The sequence below is a fragment of the Saccopteryx bilineata genome, chromosome 3 (genome assembly GCF_036850765.1).
Source record: "Saccopteryx bilineata isolate mSacBil1 chromosome 3, mSacBil1_pri_phased_curated, whole genome shotgun sequence".
Lineage (NCBI taxonomy): Eukaryota > Metazoa > Chordata > Mammalia > Chiroptera > Emballonuridae > Saccopteryx > Saccopteryx bilineata.
The window spans coordinates 304,572,134-304,594,297 of record NC_089492.1 but is presented as its reverse complement, the minus strand read 5'-3'; the positions used below and the strand labels follow the sequence as shown (position 1 = coordinate 304,594,297).

At 41.3% G+C, this 22,164-nt stretch overlaps 1 protein-coding gene across 3 annotated transcripts in view; it reads left to right on the top strand.

Annotated features, from left to right (window-relative positions):
- Positions 1-20,088, top strand: part of LOC136332031 (zinc finger protein 420-like) — a 34,487-nt gene extending 14,399 nt beyond the window's left edge. For 2 of the 3 annotated variants that reach the window (XM_066271259.1, XM_066271260.1), the window contains exons 2-5: positions 574-731; positions 5,208-5,334; positions 15,314-15,387; positions 16,798-20,088. In XM_066271259.1, coding sequence (XP_066127356.1) covers positions 717-731; positions 5,208-5,334; positions 15,314-15,387; positions 16,798-18,525 — 1,944 coding nt within the window. In that variant the 5' untranslated portion in view covers positions 574-716 and the 3' untranslated portion in view covers positions 18,526-20,088. Of the gene's footprint in view, positions 1-573; positions 732-3,144; positions 3,192-5,207; positions 5,335-15,313; positions 15,388-16,797 lie in introns of all 3 variants that reach the window. The other variant, XM_066271261.1, reaches the window with a different exon arrangement.
- The last annotated feature ends 2,076 nt before the right edge of the window (positions 20,089-22,164 follow it).

The following is a 22,164-nucleotide window of genomic DNA, read 5'->3' as shown; positions in this document are numbered from 1 at the left end:
CAGCTGTAAGGTTTTCTTTCTTTTTTAATTATAAGTGAGAGGAGGGGAGGCAAAGACAGACTCCTGCATGCACCCCAACCGGGATTCACCCAGCAAGGCCACTAGGGAGCGATGCTTTGTTACAACCAGAGCCATTTTTAGCACCTGATGTGGAGGCCATGGAGCCATCCTCAGTGCCCGGGGCCAACTTGCTTCAATTGAGCCATGGCTGCAGGAGGGGAGAAAAAGAGAGAGCGAGGTGAGAGAAGGGGAGGAGAAACAAGAAGTGAGAGGCAGTGGTGGTGAAGTAGATGGTTGCCTCTGCTGTGTGCCCTGACTGGGGATTGAACCCAGGACATCCACACTGGGCTGACACTCATCACTGAGCCAACTTGCCAGGGCCCAGCTGTAAATTTCAAGGATCCCCTTCCCTGATACTGTGACTAATGTACAGGTTTTTAGGGCCCTGTGAACATCTGTTGGTTTTGTTTTGGCAGACCTTAAACTGCTGATTCCCTACTTTAGTGAGTGCAATAAACCCGCATTTTTTCACCCTCCACTTTTCCTGCCCTGATTGATGTCTAATATTTTCAGCATTTCCAGATCCTTCTGTGAATGTGGTGGAAGCAGATTAAGGGGCAATCTGGACACCTGTGAAGGTACATTCTCTAAATGTAGATTTGACTCTTCAACATACCTGAGAAAACCAGCCAGAGCAAGAGCCAGACCAGGACAGAATGGCTGCTTCTCAGGTAAGCGATGTGTCCTGGGCAGAGGCTGTGTTTGCTTTTCCTCCTACTTCAGTGGGTTTAGGACCCACAACCTTTAATTCTCTACTTTTTGATGTTCTTGTAGATGGAGGTTGCTTCCATTTAGCACTTATTTTTCTCTCTCTCTTTTTTTTATGATCTTTAAGGTATCAGGTTGTATATTTCTCTTCATTTCCCAAAATCTCCTGTGCATTCTCTGAATTCAGCTTTTCTGGCGGTATGAACAATTCCCACCATGAATTAGTCACTATAAACTACTGGAAACATCCCCTCTGTGACAGATCAACCTGGGAGGGCACCGTGTCCACCATCCCTATGGGGATGGTCAGAGGCTCGGGCATCAGTGAAGAAGGGAGTAGGCTTTAGGTTCATGTGGCTGCAGCGTCAGCTCTGTGGGTCAGGATTAAGAAAAATAACTTCTACAGATCAGAATAGCTCAGAATGTACTGACAGAAAAGAGCAGCTAGAAGAGACTTCCTCACTAGATTAGTCAGAAAGACTTGCTATTTAAAGGAACTGTTAAGAGAACACAACGTGGGATGCATCTTTCAATTGACATTTGCAAGAAGCTTATGATTTCTATGATGTGTGTGTGTGTGAGAGAGACAGAGAGAGAGAGAGACAGAGATAGACAGACAGTGGGACAGATAGGGACAGACAGACAGGAATGGAGAGAGATGAGAAGCATCAATTCTTCATTGCGGCACCTTAGTTGTTCATTGATTGCTTTCTCATATGTGCCTTGACTGAGGGCCTACAGCAGATCGAGTGACCCCTTGCTCAGGCCAGCGACCTAGGGCTCAAGCTGGTGAGCTGTTATCCAACCCGGTGAGCCCACGCTCAAGCCCGTGACCTCTGGTTTTGAACCTGGGTCTTCTATGTCCCAGTCCAATGCTCTGTCCTATCCACTGTACCACTGCCTGGTAGGATATGATAATTTTCAAATAGGGATTCCTCATTTATGTATTCTTTTGCTGTTGTCACAGCGGTGACGACATGTTTATCATGTGCCTCAGTCACCTGATACTCATTGTCCAGTCCACCTGATACTCACATGGCTGAGGTACTACTTCACTGCAGAATGAATAATTCCTTTTATGATTAACAAGTGTCCAGTAGGGATCTGTGAGGAATGTGCAAAACCATCCCGTGTCATCTGGAACTCCCCTCTTCTTGGTTTCTGTTGCTTTGAAAATGAAGGCTCTACTTTTATTTCCTGGAGAACATTGCACATTCAACTTTTGTGGCAGAAGTTTAACCAATGAGACCTAGTCTCTGTAAATTTCATGATATTCCAGTCTTGTTGCAGACGTACTCTTCATTTCCCTTTTTTGGATTTTCAAGGCAATAAAAGAATGGTATAATTATTATTTCTTTTTCATTTTTGTTTATTGACTTTAGAGAGATGAGGAGGGAGAGACAAATATTGATCTCTTCTTGTACATGCCCTGACTGGGGATCAAACCACAATTTTTGTAAATTGGGAGGCTGGATGCTAGCCCATTGGTCAGCAAACTCATTAGTCAGCAGAGCCAAATATCAACAGTACAATGATTGAAATTTCTTTTGAGAGCCGGATTTTTTAAACTTAAACTATATAGATAGGACATTGTTATTAACTTAATTAGGGTACTCCTAAGCTGGCCTCATTCAAAGGGCCAAAGAGCCACATGTGCTCGCAAGCCGCGGTTTGTCAACAACTGCTCTAACCTACCATGCTAACCGTCTAGTGGGAATCATATTATTAATGTATGTCCAGTTCAGTCAAACTTCTAAGATACAGCTCTCCACTAATGATACACTAACATTTTCAAAGAAATGAAACAGTAAGAAACAGTAGTTCTAATTTTTTTAATTGTTATGGGTGTTTCTGTTTCTACTGTGTTCATGAAACGAAGGGCATCATCCACAAAGAAATTAAGATTTACAGAATTGTAAAATAATCTTGGTTTTATTGAAATGAAAATTTTATTTTCTATTAGTTTTTTTATTTTTTTGATGATGATGATGATAGAAGAGATAGAACGACTCCCGCATGCGCCCTGAACGGATCCACTAGGCCACCCCATCTGAGGTCCATGCTCAAGTCAACCGAACTATCCTCAACGCCCATGGCTGACTCAAACCAGTTGAGCCACTTGACTGCGAGAGGCGAAGAGAGAGAAGTGGGAATGGGTTGGGAAGAAAAGCAGATGGTCGCTTTTCATGCTTGCCCTGACTGGGGACTGAACCCAGGCCATTTGCAAACCAGTCCTCTTTCCCCTGAGCGAACTGGCGGGGGCCTATCAGTTTTCACTTGTACCTGGTTCCTATATGTATGTGTGTTTGTGCATAAAATGTTAACATCGTTTCAGTTATTTTTCCTTCTTTCTTAAGATGTTTTCGTTATTTTCAGTTACAGGAACAGCTAGGAACATTCATGAAGTTTCCTTATGCTGATTGGTCAGTATATTTTTTGAAGAATTCTAGATCAAATTTGGAGTAAAACTTAAGATTTATCATTTGCTGTTATGTTTCACATAGTTTTCCCATAACAGAGAAAGAATCTTGCTCTAAGATTACAGTGCTCCCTTGTCTGTCGCAGGGGTTAGGCTCCAGAACCCCCATGACAGGCGAAAATCCACCAAGTAGCGACCTTATATTTATTTTATTATTTATATATATTTTTTTATTTATATATTTTTAAGGCTTTATAAACCCTCCCCACACTCTTATAAACCTTTCCCACACTGTTATAAACACTTCCTGTACATTTTCCATATGTGCTAATCTTTGTCTACTCATCTGCTGTACACTACATATTTTATTTCAATTTAATATTCTTTTAATATGTTTTAATTAATATTTTTTATTTTTTTATATTTTCAATTTTTTAGGCTAGAAAATGCCTATTTTACTACAAAAATAATTAAAATAATAGGTACATAAAAATGCCTATATACAGTACCTCAAAATCCCACGATGTAGTGAAAAATCTGCGATACAAAATTAGATATATACAATTTAAAAATCCGTGATACAGTGAGACCATGAAAAGTGAACTGTGATATGGTGAGGGACGACTACTTAAAGTAAATTCTCAGATAGGATTGTGGTTCCTGTGTTTTCTGGTCCATGAGAAGTGTCAGTTCCATAGGTCCCAGGCTGGGTGTTCAGAGCATCTCAAGATACACCAAAGTGGCAGGTGGATTCCCTAACGTAAGACCGAGACACTGAGGGGGGTTGGGCAGTTTGAAAAGAGTAAAGGGATAAATGGAGATGGAAGAAGACTTGACTTTGGGAGGTGAACACAATATAATACACAGATTATGTATTATTGAATTGTGCATATGAAACCTACATAATTTCAGTAATTAGTGTCACCGAATAATTTCAATAAAATGAATCAAAGAATGGACAAATCAAAGCTTATAGAAAAACAAGAAGGTAGCCACGGCGAGATTGCTCACTTGTTTGTCAGATTATACTGAAGGGAAGAGGTGGCCTGTTTGATCTCCGGGCCGGGTGCATGCTGGAGTGGATCGCTGTTCCCTGTCACGCTCTTTCTCTCTAAAGGAAAAAATAATCAGTAAAATAAACTTTAAGAAAAAGAAATAAAGTAAAACAAGAGATACATTTTATGATTTAAGAAAGAAATTGAAAAATGCATTCTTTAGAAAAATGCAGGTAACAAGTGTTAGACACCTATATAATGAAACGTAATAACATACGTGATTGTAGATCCCAGGAAAAGAAATCAACAAATGTATAAATTTGGGGAACAGCAAATCAATGTTTCTCTCTTTCTGTTTCTAAAGATCAGTAAATGAATTTTTTAAAATTCCATAAACCTTTCAGTTCAAAGTCATGTATGAATTTATTCCTGTGATTTCGATATCTGTGCAGTTTAAATGTATGGCATGTGTCTCTCTATTTCCCTTCCTCTCACTTAAAAAAAAGTGGGGCACATGACCTAGATACATCAGTGGTGCTGATAAAATGGGAGCATGTTAAACACGTGGCTCACAGGCCCCATTCCAGATTCCCGATCAGAATCTGTGTTTTTACAAAACTGCAGTTTATTATTGCCCGTTTAAAATTGAAGTACTTACACTTCTAACTCATCGTGACACTTCTAGTTGAAAAACAAACAGAACTCATTGTGAGTTGTGTTCAATACAATACAGCCTTGACAAATTCATATGCCTGTGTCAATGTCTTAATGTTAAAGCTTATTTTCCTGCAAAGTAAAGTCTCTGCAGTGCACTTGTGGACACGTGCCATCCTCATTTCTCAGTTGTAGAGACAACTTGAGAGGTAATTGCTGGATCAAAATTACTTTACTGGATAATGCAGGATACTCTCCTAGGTCTAAACAACTTCTAACACTGTATTCACGTTGGATGACTATTTGAACTCTGCCATTGGCCTTTAGTTGATGTGTGTGTGTGTGTGTGTTTGTGTGTTTTTTTTTTCTAGGGACGATTGACCTTCAGGGATGTGGCCGTGGATTTCTCTCAGGAGGAGTGGGAATGCCTGGACCCAGCTCAGCGGAAACTGTACGTGGATGTGATGTTGGAGAACTACAGGAACCTGATCTCCCTGGGTGAGGATGACTTCCCTTAGAACTTTATTGTGCATCTTCAGGTTTTCTGTTTCTTTTTTAACATTGGGGGCTTCTGCTTTGGATGGTAGACTTTCAGATTCTCGTTCTCAAGGACCAAATTGGAGGTTTGCTGCTGGATAAGTAAAGGTTTCCTGCTGGATAAATAAAGGTTTCCAATGTATGTGGAATAGGAAATCAATGTCTGAAAAGTTTACATGTTGTCTAGAATAGTTAAGATTTGATCAAAAAACAGTATTTTGGGGAAAATATATTTTTAAAGATTTTATTTATTGACTTTAGAGAGAGGGGAGAGGGAGAAAGTGTGCTTCTCATATATGCCTTGACCGAATAAGTTCAGAGTTTCGAACTCGAGAGCACAGTCTTCCAGGTCAATGTTTTAAATCCATTGTGCCACCACTGGTCAGGCTGAAAAATAATTTTCTAATATATTGTCATATTCTACCATGTCTCCTTATCTGGCACTGACTGGATTAGAGATTGAGCAATCTCTATCAAAACTCATGTTCCTTTTTTCTAATAAACAGAGCTTTCTGTCTCTAAGCCAGTCCTGGTCATTTTTGTGGAGGAAATAAGGGAGTACTGGGATGGGAACTGAAAAAAGACAGTATCCTTCCAGCCAGGTAGGTGGGATGAGGAGGCAGGTGACACAGGTGAGAGATCTAAAGGTCATGGAGGAGGCCAGACCTTATAGCAGGGGTCCCCAAACTACGGCCCGCGGGCCACATGCGGCCCCCTGAGGCCATTTATCCGGCCCCCGCCGCACTTCTGGAAGGGTACCTCTTTCATTGGTGGTCAGTGAGAGGAGCATAGTTCCCATTGAAATATTGGTCAGTTTGTTGATTTAAATTTACTTGTTCTTTATTTTAAATATTGTATTTGTTCCCGTTTTGTTTTTTTACTTTAAAATAAGATATGTGCAGTGTACATAGGAATTTGTTCATAGTTTTTTTTATAGTCCGGCCCTCCAACGGTCTGAGAGACAGTGAACTGGCCCCCTGTGTAAAAAGTTTGGGGACCGGCCCTGGCCGGTTGGCTCAGCGGTAGAGCGTCGGCCTGGTGTGCGGGGGACCCGGGTTCGATTCCCGGCCAGGGCACATAGGAGGAGCGCCTATTTGCTTCTCCACCCCCACCCCCTCCTTCCTCTCTGTCTCTCTCTTCCCCTCCCGCAGCCGGGGCTCCATTGGAGCAGGGATGGCCCGGGCGCTGGGGATGGCTCCTTGGCCTCTGCCCCAGGCGCTGGAGTGGCTCTGGTCGCGGCGGAGCGACGCCCCGGAGGGGCAGAGCATTGCCCCCTGGTGGGCAGAGCATCGCCCCTGGTGGGCGTGCCGGGTGGATCCCGGTCGGGCGCATGCGGGAGTCTGTCTGACTGTCTCTCCCCATTTCCAGCTTCAGAAAAGTACAAAAAAAAAAAAAAAAAAAAAAGTTTGGGGACCCCTGCCTTACAGTGTGGTTGGGAAGCTGCTGCAGTGGAAAGGGCTGTGAGAGGCCCAGGTGTATCCCTGTTGTCATAGAGGAACAGCTGGTCTCCAACATGTCCCGTGCTCCTGCGTCCTCTCGGGACTCTGCTTTTGTTCCAGTGACCTCTGTCATCACATTAGCAGTGGGAGCGGGGTCCTTCCCATGGACTGTGAGGGCCACTGTGGTCTGACTCCTCTTCCATTGCTTTGGGGACCTGGGAAACCTGTGCACATTGCTGAGTAATTATAACTAAACTTTTTTTTTTTAAGTGTTGTTTTTGTCTCATGTAAAGAGTTTTTGAAGGAAATGGTTGAGCTCCCAGAATTTGTTGCCAAAATTTCAGGAACACTAGGGACAGTTTGTCGTTTCTGGTTTTATAATTTCTCATCCTGTGGAATTTTCCAACAAGACCCTACCACGTTTAGACTCAGTGCATTCATCACAGCACCATTCACCTCCCCAAGTGAGAAACTCTAATTTTCTGTTTCACTTCAAAATGTCCTTTGGCTGCCTGAGCTGTGGTGGCGCAGTGGACAAAGCATCGACCTGGAATGATGAGGTTGCCATTTTAAGACCCTGGGCTTGCCCTGTCAAGGCACATATGAGAAGAATGTTGATGCTTCCCGTTCCTCCCCACATCCTCTCTCTCTGTATCCTCTCTCTAAAATCAATAAATTGCCTGACCAGGCGGTGGCGCAGTGGATAGAGCGTCAGACTGGGATGCTGAGGACCCAGGTTCGAGACCCCGAGGTCGCCAGCTTGAGCTTGGGCTCATCTGGTTTGAGCAAAAGCTCACCAGCTTGAGCCCAAGGTCGCTGGCTTGAGCAAGGGGTTACTCGGTCTGCTGAAGGCCCGTGGTCAAGACACATATGAGAAAGCAATCAATGAACAACTAAGGTGTCACAACACACAACAAAAAACTTAATTATTGATGCTTCTCATCTCTCCATTCCTGTCTGTCTGTCCCTGTCCCTCTCTCTGACTTTCTCTGTCTCTACAAAAAAATAAAAAATTTTAAAAAATCAATAAATCAATTTTTTAAATGTCATTTTACTTTGTATGATATTAACAAAGAAGTTTCTAGTCTCTGTGCCACAATTTCTCTGTGTCAGAATAGTTTAATGTATCTATATATATACCTCATAGAGCTCTTCAATAAGTTACTGCCGTAGGCAACCTCAGAGTGTTGCCCAGCAGGTAGGAAAGTGTCCACTGTTACCTGCTTTCGTCATCACTGTCATTCTGTAATCTCTCCTGTCCAGTCCAGAGCTTCCTGGGACTGTCCTGTGTGTTTTCACTTTCTCATTAGGTCTTTGTCATAGTTATATTTTTGGATTCACAAGTGCTGATACAACGTGCTGGAATGTTCTCTTTTGGTAATAAGTGGGTTACAGAATTATTAAGCACTTCATATGTAGGAAAATGTTTTGTTTCTCAATTGAAATTTACTTAAGGCAATTTCTTTCTCACCATGTTCCTTATTCATGGTGTACTTAATCTGAAATGTTTCATTTTAAGATTAGTCTTTCCATATTTTGCAACTTTTTAATGGTTTAAATTAGAAACAAAATTTTTACTGAGATGGATTGCAGCCTAGATGTTTTGTGTAAGAGTAGCTGAAATAATTTTCTCATGTTATTTTATTATTTCTTTATTGCCTGACTCATCAGTGGTACAGTGGTTAGAGCATCATCCTGGGATGCTTAGGACTCAGGTTCAAATCCCCAAGTTTGCAGGCTTGAGTGCAGGCTTAATAGTATGAGTGTAAGGTCATAGGCATGACTCCATCTTTGCTGGCATGAGCCAAAAGGTTACTGGCTTGAGCAAGGGGTCACTGGTTTGGCTGGAGCCCCCAGTCAAGATACGTATGGGAAAGCAGTCAATGAACAACTAAGGTTGTGGCATCTATGAGTTGATGATTCCTGTCTTTCTCCCTTCCTGTCTATGTCTATCTATCTCTCTGTCTCTCTCTTTAGATTTTATTTATTTTAGAGTGAGGAGAGAGAGAATGGCGGGAGGTGAGGGAGGAGCAGGAAGCATCAACTCATAGTTGCTTGTCACATTTGCCTTGACTGGCCAAGCTCGTGGTTTTGAACCAGTGACCTCAGTATTCCAGGGTGACCCACCACCACTGTGCCACCACAGGTCAGGTTCTCTCTCTTCAAAAAAGAAAAAGATCTCGAGATATTGGCACTACTCAATGAAAGTACATTCATTACCTGAAAAAAAATGGAAAATAATCATCTTAAAAACATTAAACATGCCTGACCTGTGGTGGCGCAGTGAATAAAGCGTCGACCTGGAAATGCTGAGGTCGCCGGTTCAAAACCCTGGGCTTGCCTGGTCAAGGCACATATGGGAGTTGATGCTTCCAGCTCCTACCCCCTGTCTCTCTCTCCTCTCTCTCTCTCTCTAAAATGAGTAAATAAAAAAAAAAAAAAACATTAAACAAAACTGATAATTACATAATTATAAGAAAACTGCATGACCAACATGAACATGCTTAGACAAAGAAAATACAAAATAAACCACACAATAATAAAAAGTTGAAAAATATATTGTCCAATTTCATATATTGTCCAAATTTAAAAATACAGTAAAAAGCATTAATGAAAGGCATGATAAAGCTAAAGAAAGAATATAATAACCTGTACAGAATTTCTTAAAAAGTTCAATACAGCTTGACTGGTGGTGGCACAATGGATAAAGCATTGACCTGGGATGCTTTTATCGCTGGTTGGAAATCCCGGCCTTGCCTGGTCAAGGCACGTATTAGAAGCAACTACTATGAGTTGATGCTTCTCATTCCTCACCTGCCTTTCCATATCAAGCCAATCTAAAAAATCAATAAAATAAAATCTTTTTGTTTGTTTGTTTTAGAGAGACAGACAGACACAGGAAGGAAGAGAGATGAGAGTCATCAAGTTGTGGTTTCAACATTTTAATTGTTCATTGATTGTTTCTCATATATACCTTGATAGGGGGAGGGGAGCTCCATCTGATCAAGGGACCCCTTGCTCAAGCCAGCAACCTTAGACTTCAAATTTGTGACCTTTGGGCTGAAGCCAGTGACCGTGGCGTCATGTCTATATTCCCACACTCAATCCAGAAAAGCCCATGATCAAGCCAGCCACTTCTGGGTTTTGAACTTGGGGCCTCAGTGTCCCAGGCTGACACTGCCTACAGTGCCACCTCCTCAGCAGGCTATTTAGGTTTTCTGATTGACCCATGCTTTTCTCTTTCTCTGTATGTCTTTATAGCAGTTGTTGACTTTTGGATGCAGACCACCAGGTTTGATAAACTTAGTTTCTTTCTCTCTTATTTATTTATTCATTTATTTATTTACTTACTTACTTACTTTGTAACAGAGACAAGAGAGGAACAGACAGGCAGGAAGGGAGAGAGATGAAAAGCATCAATTCTTCATTTCAGCTCCTTAGTTTTTCACTGATTGCTTTCCTGTATGTGCCTTGACGGTGGGGGGGGGGGCTACAACAGAGTGAGTGACCCCTTGCTCAAGCCAGTGACCTTGGGCTAAAGCAGCAACATTGGGCTTCAAGCCAGTGACCTTTGGGCTCAAGCTAGCAACCATGGGGTCATGTCTATGATCCTATGCTCAACCCAGCAACCCCATGCTCAAAATGGTGAGCTGTGCTCAAGATGGATGAGCCCATGCTCAAGCCGGTGACCTCAGAGTTTCTAACCTGGGTCCTCTGCATCCCAGACTGATGCTCTATCCACTGTGCCACCATCTGGTCAGGCTTTTTTATTTTTATTTTATTGATTTTAGAGAGAGGAAAGTAGAGAGAGAATAACATCTGTCTGTTCCTGTGTGTGCCTTGACCAGTGATTGAACCAGCAACCTATGTGGAGATGAAGCTTTGACCAGCCTAGCTCTTCAGCCAGAGCTGAACCTGTTTTCCACCTTTGGAAACAAATAACAATCACCTGTGGTAGAAATTCTAATTTCTGTCAAATGGGTCTGGCTGAGTAACTCAGCTGGTTAGAGCATTGTCCCCATACACGAGGGGTCGGGAACCTATGGCTCGCAAGCCAGATGTAGCTCTTTTGATGGCTGCATCTGGCTCGCAGACAAATATTTAATAAAAAAAATAATAATGTTAAAAATATAAAACATTCTCATGTATTACAATCCATTCATTTCCTCATGTTCGTGGTTGCGAGTGGCTGGAGCCAATCACAGCTGTCCTGTGGGACAACACCAAATTTTTATTGGATAATGCGTAACATACAGGGGTTGTTGTATGGCTCTCACGGAATTACATTTTAAAATATGTGGCGTTCATGGCTCTCTCAGCCAAAAGGGTTCCTGACCCCTGCCATACACCAAGGTAGTGGATTTGTTTCCTGGTCAGCGCACATATACAATCAACTTAGGGGTGCAGATATAAGTGGAACAATAAGTCAATGTTTTTCTCTCTGTATGTCTAGCTCTCTCTTCCCATACTACTTTCTTGCCCCCTTTCTGTCTCTCTAAAATCAATAAATAAAGTCTGACAAGGTGGTTACACAGTCAGTGGATAGAGTGTTGACCTGGGATGCTGAGGATCCAGGTTTGAAACCTTGCGGTCGTTAGAGGAGCACAGGCTTACCAGGTTTAGTATGGGGTCACTGACAAGAGCTGGGATTATAAACATGATCCCATGGACACTAGCTTGAAGTCCAAACCCGCTGGCTTGAGCAGGGTATCAGCGTTTGCTGGAGCCCATTGGTCAAGGCACGTATGAAAAAGCATTTAATGAACAAGTCAAGTGTCACAATTACAAGGTGATGCTTTTCATCTCTACCATCCTGTTGCTCTGTCCCTGTCTGTCCCTTTTGCTCTCTTTCTCCCTCTCTCTCTCTCACTCTCTTTGTCTCATACTAAAACAAAAACAAAAACAAAACACAATAAATAAATACGAAAAGAAAACTTTTCTGGATGTGTGTTCTTTGCTTTTGTGTATAAGTTCCACATTTAAAATATTTTGGTTTTTTTCTTTAGAGCCTATCTCTCTATCCATGATATTTGTCTTTAGTACCGTAGTCTCTGTGGTGTTGGAACAATTACCTTTTTCTTTTTAGTTACCAATGCAATGAACCCACCATGTACTGCTACTCTTTTAGATCTGTATGTCATACAAAACAAAAGCAGTATTTATTTCTTCTTTAATTGAATTCGGTAATATTTTATAGATTGTATTGTACAAGTCTTTTATCTTTTTCATTAAGTTAACTTCTGAGTAACTTAAATTTATTTTTTAGAGAGAGAGAGAGATGAGAAGCATCAACTCATAATTGTGTCACTTTGTTCATTGATTGCTTTTTTGTATGTGCCTTATGGGGGAACTCCAGCCGAGCCATGACCTCTTGCTCAGGCCTGTGACTCCTGCTCAAGCTGGTGAGCCCGCGCTCAAGCCAGCAACCTTGAGGTTTTGAACCTGGGACCTCAGCATCCCAGGCTGATGCTCTATCCACTGCACCACCAACAGTAACCCAAAGTGTCTTATAGTTCTTCATGCTATTATTAATGTCACCTTATTCTTAATTTTTTTTAAAGATTATTTGTTGCCCTGGCAGATAGTTCAGTTGGTTAGAGCATTGGCCTGAAGCACAGAGTTTGCTGGTTTGATCCCCAGTCAGGGCACATATAAGGAACAGATTTATGTTCCTCTCTCTCCCTGCCCCCTCACTAACATTAATCAATAAAATTTTTTAAATAAAAGTTTATTGAGTTTATTGTTACTGTGTAAAAAGAGAACTAATTTTTGTATGTTGATTTTGTATTATAAATTTTGCTTCATTTCTTTGAATTGTTATTTAAATGTGGATTATTTAGAGTTTTCTAACATGTCACCTGTCATCTTACTTGTGTTTTTTCCAATTGTATGCCTTTTATGTTTTTCCTCGCCTATCAGTTGAGGCTAGGACATCTAGTACTGTATGAGATCAAAGTGATAAGAGTGGATGACAACCTTGCATTGTCCCTGGTTACAGAAGGAAGGTTTTCGTCTTCTACTGTTGATTATGTTGTTCGTTAGGGCTGTTTATTTATGATCTTTATTACTTTCAGGTATTTTTTTGCTTCCTAGTTTTTTGGCTAGTTTTATGAAAACAAGATTGTTCATATATTCAGTTTAAATTTCTGCATTATTTAACAGTGCTCACGTGGTTTTGACCTCATTCTGTAACTGTGCCCTTACATTTTTTTATCCCATGTGTTGAAACACCCTTTCCTTCCAGTAGTGTTTCCACTCATCCATGGTGTATAAATCATATACTCTGACTTTGAATTCATTTTGTCAGTATTTTATTGAGAAGTTGTGTATCATTGTTTATCAGAGATTTTGGTTTGTGGTTTTATTTATTTGTAGTACCTTTGTTTCTTTTCGTTTGTTTTGAAAATTCTTTTATTGTGCTATTGGGCTTAGATTATCTTCATCCTTGATGTATAAAGTTATGTTGTTAATTTGATTTATTTTTCCTGTAAGTAGTTTTCTCTATAAAATTTCCTATTGGTATTAATTTCTCTGAATCTCATAGTATTTGGCATATTATGTTTTATTTCATTTATCTCAATTTATTTTTGTTGTTGTTGTTGTTACACTGGTTTATATTATTTTTCAGCCCACAAATACTTTGTCCCTTTCATTTTCATTTACTTTTGATTCTTAGTTTCATTTCTCTGTGGTCAGATGATACCTGTCTGATTTGCATCTTATTAAATTTACTGAGCCTTGTTTTACAGAATAACCAGTTCACAGCACAGGAGAATATCCTGTGTTTGATTGAGACCATAGTATATTCTGTCCCAGGCTGGGTAGTTCAGTTGGAGCATCATCTTGATAGGCCAGGGTATTGGGTTTGATTCTGGTGAGGGCAAATATAAGAATTAACCAATGACTGGAAAAGGAAATCAGCGATTCTCTCTTTCTGTGTCTGTTTCCCTTTCTCTAAAATCATTATATAAATATTAGGAAAAAATTTTAAGTCATTTATTGATTTTAAAGGGACAGAAACACCAATATGTTTCTGTGTGTGCCCTCACGGGTGATCAAACGTGCAACCTCTGTGCTTTAGGAAGACCTCTAACCATCTGAGTGATCCAGCCAGGGCAAAAAATGGGTCTCTCTTAGCCCTGGCCGGTTGGCTCAGCGGTAGAGCGTCGGCCTAGCGTGCGGAGGACCCGGGTTCGATTCCCGGCCTGGGCACACAGGAGAAGCGCCCATTTGCTTCTCCACCCCTCCGCCGCGCTTTCCTCTCTGTCTCTCTCTTCCCCTCCCGCAGCCAAGGCTCCATTGGAGCAAAGATGGCCCGGGCGCTGGGGATGGCTCTGTGGCCTCTGCCTCAGGCGCTAGAGTGGCTCTGGTCGCAACATGGCGACGCCCAGGATGGGCAGAGCATCGCCCCCTGGTGGGCAGAGCGTTGCCCCTGGTGGGCGTGCCGGGTGGATCCCAGTCAGGCGCATGCGGGAGTCTGTCTGACTGTCTCTCCCCGTTTCCAGCTTCAGAAAAATGAAAAAAAAAAAAAAAAAAAATGGTCTCTCTTCTTTTTTTCTTTTTTTTTTTTAAGTTTATTATTTTTATTTTTTCTTTACAGGGACAGAGAGAGAGTCAGAGAGAGGGATAGATAGGGACAGACAGACAGGAACGGAGAGAAATGAGAAGCATCAATCATCAGTTTTTCGTTGCAACACCTTAGTTGTTCACTGATTGCTTTCTCATATGTGCCTTGACCGCGGGCCTTCAGCAGACCAAGTAACCCCTTGCTTGAGTCAGCGACCTTGGGTCTAAGCTGGTGAACATTTTTTATTTTGCTCAAGCCAGATGAGCCTGTGCTCAAGCTGGCGACCTCGGGGTCTCGAACCTGGGTCCTTGGCATCCCAGTCCAATGCTGACTGCGCCACTGCCTGGTCAGGCAAATGTTCTCTCTTCTTTAGAGGCTGTGGAACCATTGTTTTTACCTCTTGTCTTTCTTTCATAATGCAGTCCCCTTGCTTTTTAAACAGTCGCCTTTCTTAAAAATCAGCCACCAGAGTACATCCATGGTGTCCTGTCATAATTCCAGTGCTTTGTGTCCCACAAAAGAGAAAACAGTTTCTCAGGCAGTGGCAAAAGCACCAGATCATTAGACACACAGTACCCTCATTTATTTCTCTCCAGAGGAGAAGTGGGCTTTGGGAGTTTTCTCACAGTACTGGCATGGTATATCCAGGAGTATGGTCTGCTATTTGGGACAAATATAAGCATCTTATCTTTCTTTTTTGATAGGTATCTTTCACTGAGGCTCCTGTAGTCTGATTGGCTCTTGGAACCCTCAAAAAAGGGCTATTGTGTTAGTGATTGTTTCTAAATTCACTTCTCCATTAAAGAGTGAAGTTCTGATACTTCCTAAAATACCATATTGCTGAAGTCCTGTACTCAGTACTAATTATGTTCATTAAAATTTAAAGTATATTTACTTGAGTGTAGTTTGTGAAAATTTATTTTGTGTCTTTCAGTTATGTCTTCTGAAGGGACCCAGGGTTTGTTGCCAAAGCCATACATAGAGGATTCATTGTACAAGATGCTACTGGTAAGATATGGAAGGTGTGGCCCAAAAATGAATACTTAATGAAAGATTGGAAATGTTAGCTCAAGTGTAGGTCAGAAGATGTTATGATGGACATAGCAAAACTGGGGCTGTTACTTTTAATAATATCCTTGTTTTTGAAAATAAGTCAAATATATAAAACATCTTGTTAGAATTACCTCTTTAAATCCATTATGTTTTGAGAACAGTATCCTAAACACAAAGAGTCAAAACAATTATTTTTTTTTAAGCAAGGGGACAGAGAGACAGAGAGAGGGACAGATAGGGACAGACAGACAGGAAGGGAGAGAGATGAGAAGCATCAGTTTTTTGCTGTGGCACCTTAGTTGTTCATTGATTGCTTTTCCATATGTGCCTTGACTGGGAGGCTGCATCTGAGCCACTGATCCCTTGCTCAAGACAGCAACATTGGGCTCAAGCCAGCGACCATAGGATCATGTCTATGATCCCTCGCTCAAGCTAGCCACCCTGCGCTCGAGCTGCTGAACTCGCACCCAAGGCAGATGAGCTCATGCTCAAACCAGTGACCTCAAGGTTTTGAACCAGCATCCTTTGTGTTCAAGTCCAGTGCTCTATCTACTTCACCATCACGTGGTCAGGCTCAAAACAATTTTTATATTTATACATACCTATTCTCTGAAAGGAAATTGGCAAAATCTGAAGTTATCTTGTTAGTATTACAAATAAATACTCATTGGGACCAGGCAAAATATAGTATTGGTTTAAACAATGATTCAAATCAAACGTTTCTGAAAATCAGAGATTAAAAATGCAAATGGAAATTCTAAAGGGTATCATTTTGAGAATCTTTTATTTTTTATTTTTAAATTTGTTTTTCTTAAGTGAGAAGCAGGGAGGCAGACTGACTCATGCAAGCACCGTGATTGGGATTCATCTGGCCAGCCTCCTACTGGGTGATACTGTACCCATCTCGTGCCGTGGCTCCACTGCTCGGCATCTGAGCTTATTTAGCACCCGAGACGAGGCCATGGAGCCCTCCTCAGCACCCAAAGCCAACTTGCACCAACTGAGCCATGGCCGTAGGAGAACAGGGAAATAGAAGGAACAGGAGGAGAAATGGAGAAGCAAATAGTTGCTTCCCTTGTGTTCCCTGACTGAGAATCAAACGAGTACATCCACATGCTAGGCAGATACTGTACCACTGAGCCAATTGGCCAGGTTCGAGAATCGCTTAAATAGGAATTTTTTATGCTTTTACTTTGAAGTAACCCCTCCTAGATCCAAAGTCTGTATTTAATACACTTGGCAAGGTTTTTATGCAAATACCATGGTTCAGAAGGTTTCATGGAATAGGTAATTGGGAAAAAATTTTACATGTTTAATGAAATTAGAGCCCTCACTAATGGCCTTTATATTTTTAATGATTACCAGATTACATGTAATGAAGAGAGAAGTAATCAGTTTAACGAATCTTGGAACAACTTTTACCAGTGGTCAAATTCGAAAAGCTATTCAAGAACTACCTTTTCAGAGAACCATCATAAAAGTAAGAATGTTTTTAATCGAACCTCAAATCTCAATACACATCAGAATAGTTATATTATAGAGAAGACAAACCAAAATAGTGAATGTAACAAATCTTTGAGCCAATATTTCAATATTAATCAATTTGAGAATATTGATACTGGGGAAGAAGCTTACAAATGCTGTCAGTGTAGGAAATTCTTTAGTCATTTATCCAGTTTAAAGAAACATAAGAAAATCCATATGGCAGACAAGTATTACAAATGCAAAGAATGTGACAATACTTTTACTTTCCATTCACAACTTACTGTCCATGAAAGAGTTCATACTGGTGAGAAGAAATACAAATCTGAAAAATGTGACAAATCTTTTATTCTGCATTCTAAACTTACTAAACATAAGAGAATTACTACCAAAGAGAATCCTTACACGTGTGAAATATGTGGAAAAGCCTTTAATAAGCGGTCCAACCTTACTGAACATGAGAGAATTCATACTGGAGAGAAGCCTTACCAATGTGAAATATGTGGCAAGACCTTTAGTACACGTTCAAAACTTACCCAACATGTGAGAATTCATACTGGAGAGAAACCTTACAAATGTGAAATCTGTGGCAAAGACTTTACTACGTGGTCAAGACTTTCTCGACATACAAGAATTCATACTGAAGAGAAGCCTTACAAATGTGAAGTCTGTGGCAAAGCATTTAAGCAGCAGGTAAAACGTACTAAACATGAGAAAACTCATACTGTAGAGAAGCCTTACATATGTGAAACATGTGGCAAAGCCTTTAGGTATTGTTCGGATATTACTCAACATGTAAGAATTCATACTGGCGAGAAGCCTTATAAATGTGAAATATGTGGCAAAGCCTTCAATCGGTGGGCCAGACTTACTGTGCATGAGAGAATTCATACTGGCGAGCAGCCTTACAAATGTGAAATATGTGGGAAAGCCTTTCATTATCCTTCAGATATTACTAAACATGTGAGAATTCATACCGGCGAGAAGCCTTACAAATGTGAAATATGTGGCAAATCCTTTAAGCAGCGTTCATATATTACTATGCATGAGAAAACCCACACAGGAGAGAAGCCTTACAAATGTGAAATATGTGGCAAAGCCTTAAGTAGGCGGTCAACACTTACTCAACATATGAGAATTCATACGGGAGAGAAGCCTTACAAATGTGTAATATGTGGCAAAGCCTTTAGTACGCGATCAAGACTTACTGAACATGAGAGAATTCATACTGGAGAGAAGCCTTACAAATGTGAAATATGTGGCAAAGCCTTTCAGTATCCTTCAGATATTACTAAACATGTGAGAATTCATACCGGTGAGAAACCTTACAAATGTGAAGTATGTGGCAAAGCCTTTAGTACGTGGTCAATACTTACTCGACATAAGAGAATGCATACTGTAGAGAAACCTTACAAATGTGAAGTCTGTAGCAAAGCATTTAATCAGCTGATAAAACGAACTAAACATGAGAAAACTCATACTGTAGAGAAACCTTACAAATGTAAAGTCTGTGGCAAAGCATTTCGTAAGCTGGGAAAACGTACTAAACATCAGAAAATTCATACTGTGGCAAAGCCTTTAGGTCTTGTTCAGATTATACTCAACAGGTGAGAAGCATTACAGATGTGAAATATGTATCAAAGCCTTTAATTGGAGTTCAGTAGAACATGCTACAATTCATACCAGAGAGAAGCCTTACAAATATAAACAATGTTGCAGAACTTTTATTCAGCATTTATAACTTATTCAACACATGAGAATTCATACCAGAGAGAAACATTAAATGAAGAATGTAGGAAACCTATTAGCTGGAACTACAATATCAGAGAATGCAACTCTATATCAGAGAATGCAACTGGCTAGAAATTTCATCTTTGTAATAGATGATGGAAGACCTTAGTTCAAAATACACACTTCAAAATCTAACCCAGAATTTCTGCTGCCCAAGTGACCATAAAGATGTATATACATGTGGGAAACTATTGAATTGAAATCCAGTTGGAGGCCCTGGCTGGGGGCTCAGTGGTTAGAGCTTTGGCCCTGCGTGCAAATGTCTTAGGTTTGATCCCCACTCAGTACACACTGGAGAGGCAATCATCTGCTTCCTTTCCCTTCTCCCCCTTTTGTCTCTCTTCCCCTCTCACAGCCAGTTGGCCAGTTGGTTCCAGAATTGGACTCAGACACTGAAAATAGTTTGGTTCATCCAAGTTCCAGCCCTAGGTGCTGAGGATCACTCATTTGGTCAGTGTTAGCCCCTGGGCAATGGGTATACCTTGGTGGATTTGAGCATCTTCCCCAGACTGAGGTTACCATGTAGATTGGGGTCCCCAAACTTTTTACACGGGGGGCCAGTTCACTGTCCCTCAGACCGTTGGAGGGTCAGACTATAAAAAAGCTATGAACAAATCCCTATGCACACTGCACATATCTTATTTTAAAGTAAAAAAACAAAACAGGAACAAATACAATATTTAAAATAAAGAACAAGTAAATTTAAATCAACAAACTGACCAGTATTTCAATGAGAACTATGGGCCTGCTTTTGGCTAATAAGATAGATGGTCAATGTGCTCCTCTCACTGACCACCAATGAAAGAGGTGCCCCTTCTAGAAGTGCGGCGGGGGCCGGATAAATGGCCTCAGGGGGCCACAGTTTGGGGACCCCTGGTGTAGATCCTGGGAGAGATACATGCGGACACCTGTCTTATCTCCCCTCCTCTCACTAAAAATAAATAAATAAATAAAACCTGAAATATCACTGAAGATCAGTCTGTAAGTAATAGTTTTCACTTATTATTCCAAATTATAATATTATAGGTAATAATTTAAATTGTAAAACAGTTAACTTTCTTTTGATTATGCTTCATTATATCATGGGTTGGATGTTTAAATATATCATATATCATTATTTAGAATCAATTTTCTCTTACGTTGACATTATTTGAGATATTGTGACAAAATATATTAAAGTGATTCTACTCTCACATCAGTTGCTGCTGTGTTTTTATTCCTGGTGTGTATGAGAAATTGTGGGTGATTGTTGTAGAGGTCTATGACCTCTTTCTATTCATTTGGTTTTAGTCATATCTCCTTGTTATTGAAGATTAGGGACATGATCATGTACAGTGTCTGAAGAAAACCTAAATGGAGGTGTTTGTGGTTCACTAGAAACTTTGATTTAAATCATCACCATGAAGGTGTTCAGAGCATCATTATTGGCATTAATGTAAGAGGGAGGACATTTAAAAAAGAAGATGATGGCCTGACCTGTGGTGGCGCAGTGGATAAAGCGTCGACCTGGAAATCCTGAGGTCGCCGGTTCGAAACCCTGGGCTTGCCTGGTCAAGGCACATATGGGAGTTGATGCTTCCAGCTCCTCCCCCACTTCTCTCTCTCTCTGTCTCTCCTCTCCCTCTCTCTCTCTCTACCTCTCTCTCTCTCTCCCTCTCTCTCTCTCTCTCTGTCGCTTCCTCTCCACTCTAAAATGAATAAATAAAAAATAAATAAAAATTAAAAAAAAAAAAGATGAAGGCACATTGCCTGACCTGTGGTGGTGCAGTAGCTACAGCATAGATGTGAAACGCTGAGGTCTCAGTTTGAAACCCTGGGCTTGTCCTGTCAAGCCATTCAAAATGGAACTATTTCTAGTTGATGTATCCCACTCTTCCCCACCCCTTTCTCTCTCCTCTGTTTAAATTTTTTTTTTTTTATTCATTTTAGAGAGGAAAGAGAGAGGGAGAGAGAGACAGGGGGGAGGAGCTGGAAGCATCAACTCCCATATGTGCCTTGACCAGGCAAGCCCAGGGTTTCGAACCGGCGACCTCAGCATTTCCAGGTCGACGCTTTATCCACTGCGCCACCACAGGTCAGGCTCTCTCCTCTGTTTAAAATCACTAAATCTAAAAGAAAAAAAAAGACTGAATTTTAAATCTTATTACCAGTTGCTTTTGTGTCTGTGTGTGTGACAGAGACAGTGAGAGACATGAAGAGAGACAGATGGAGAGGAAGGTAGAGAGATGAGAATGATAATTATTTGTTGCAGCACCTTACTTGTTCATTGATTGCTTTCTCATCTGTGCCTTGACCCGGGGATCTACAGCAGATCCAGTGATCCCTTCCTCAAGCCGGCGACCTTGGGCTCAAGCTGGTGAGCCTTGCTCAAACCAAATGAGCCTGTGCTAGACCTCAGGGTTTCGCACCTGGTTCCTCTGTGTCTCAGTCCCATGCTCTATCTCAGTTGCCCCCAACCTTTTTTGGGCCAAGGACCGGTTTAATGTCAGAAAATATTTTCACGGACTGGCCTTTAGGGAGGGACGGATAAGTGTATCACGTGACTGAGACGAGTCAAGAGTGGGTCTTAGACAGATGTAACAGAGGGAATCTGGTCATTTTTTAAAAATAAAACATCATTCAGATTTAAATATAAATAAAATGGAAATAATGTAAGTTAGTTATTCTTTCTCTGCGGACCGGTACAGGTCTGCAGCCCAGGGGTTGGGGACCACTGCTCTATCTAGTGCACCACCGCCTGATCAGGCAGTACTTTTTCTCTTGATGTTATATGTTTGTATACTGAAGTAAAAAACACGGGAGAATTGAAATGTATTTTATTGAATGTATAGAGTTTTATGAAATGAATAAATATTACAAGCATAGTTCCATAAAGTTTTTTTCACCTGTGAAGAGAATGCACATTATTATAGGTGCATAGAATATGCTCTTGTGCACTGAATGTTAAAAAAGAGTAAGGAATGTAAATTTTTTTTTTTTTTTTTGTATTTTTCCGAAGCTGGAAACGGGAAAGACAGTCAGACAGACTCCCGCATGCGCCCGACCGGGATCCACCCGGCACGCCCACCAGGGGCGAAGCTCTGCCCACCAGGGGGCGATGCTCTGCCCCTCCCTCCGGTGCGTCGCTCTGCCGAGACCAGAGCCACTCTAGCGCCTGCCTGCGGGAGAGGCCAAGGAGCCATCCCCAGCGTCCGGGCCATCTTTGCTCCAATGGAGCCTTGGCTGCGGGAGGGAAAGAGAGAGACAGAGAGGAAAGCGCGGCGGAGGGGTGGAGAAGCAAATGGGCGCTTCTCTTATGTGCCCTGGCCGGGAATCGAACCCGGGTCCTCCGGAAGCTAGGGGAATGTAAATTTTTAATTTCCACATAGGCCAGCTGCCAGGCAGGCACCTACCTTACAGAGAACTGTGAAGACAAGTGCCATTTTAACTACTAATTTGTGGAACTCAACAAAAAAGTAT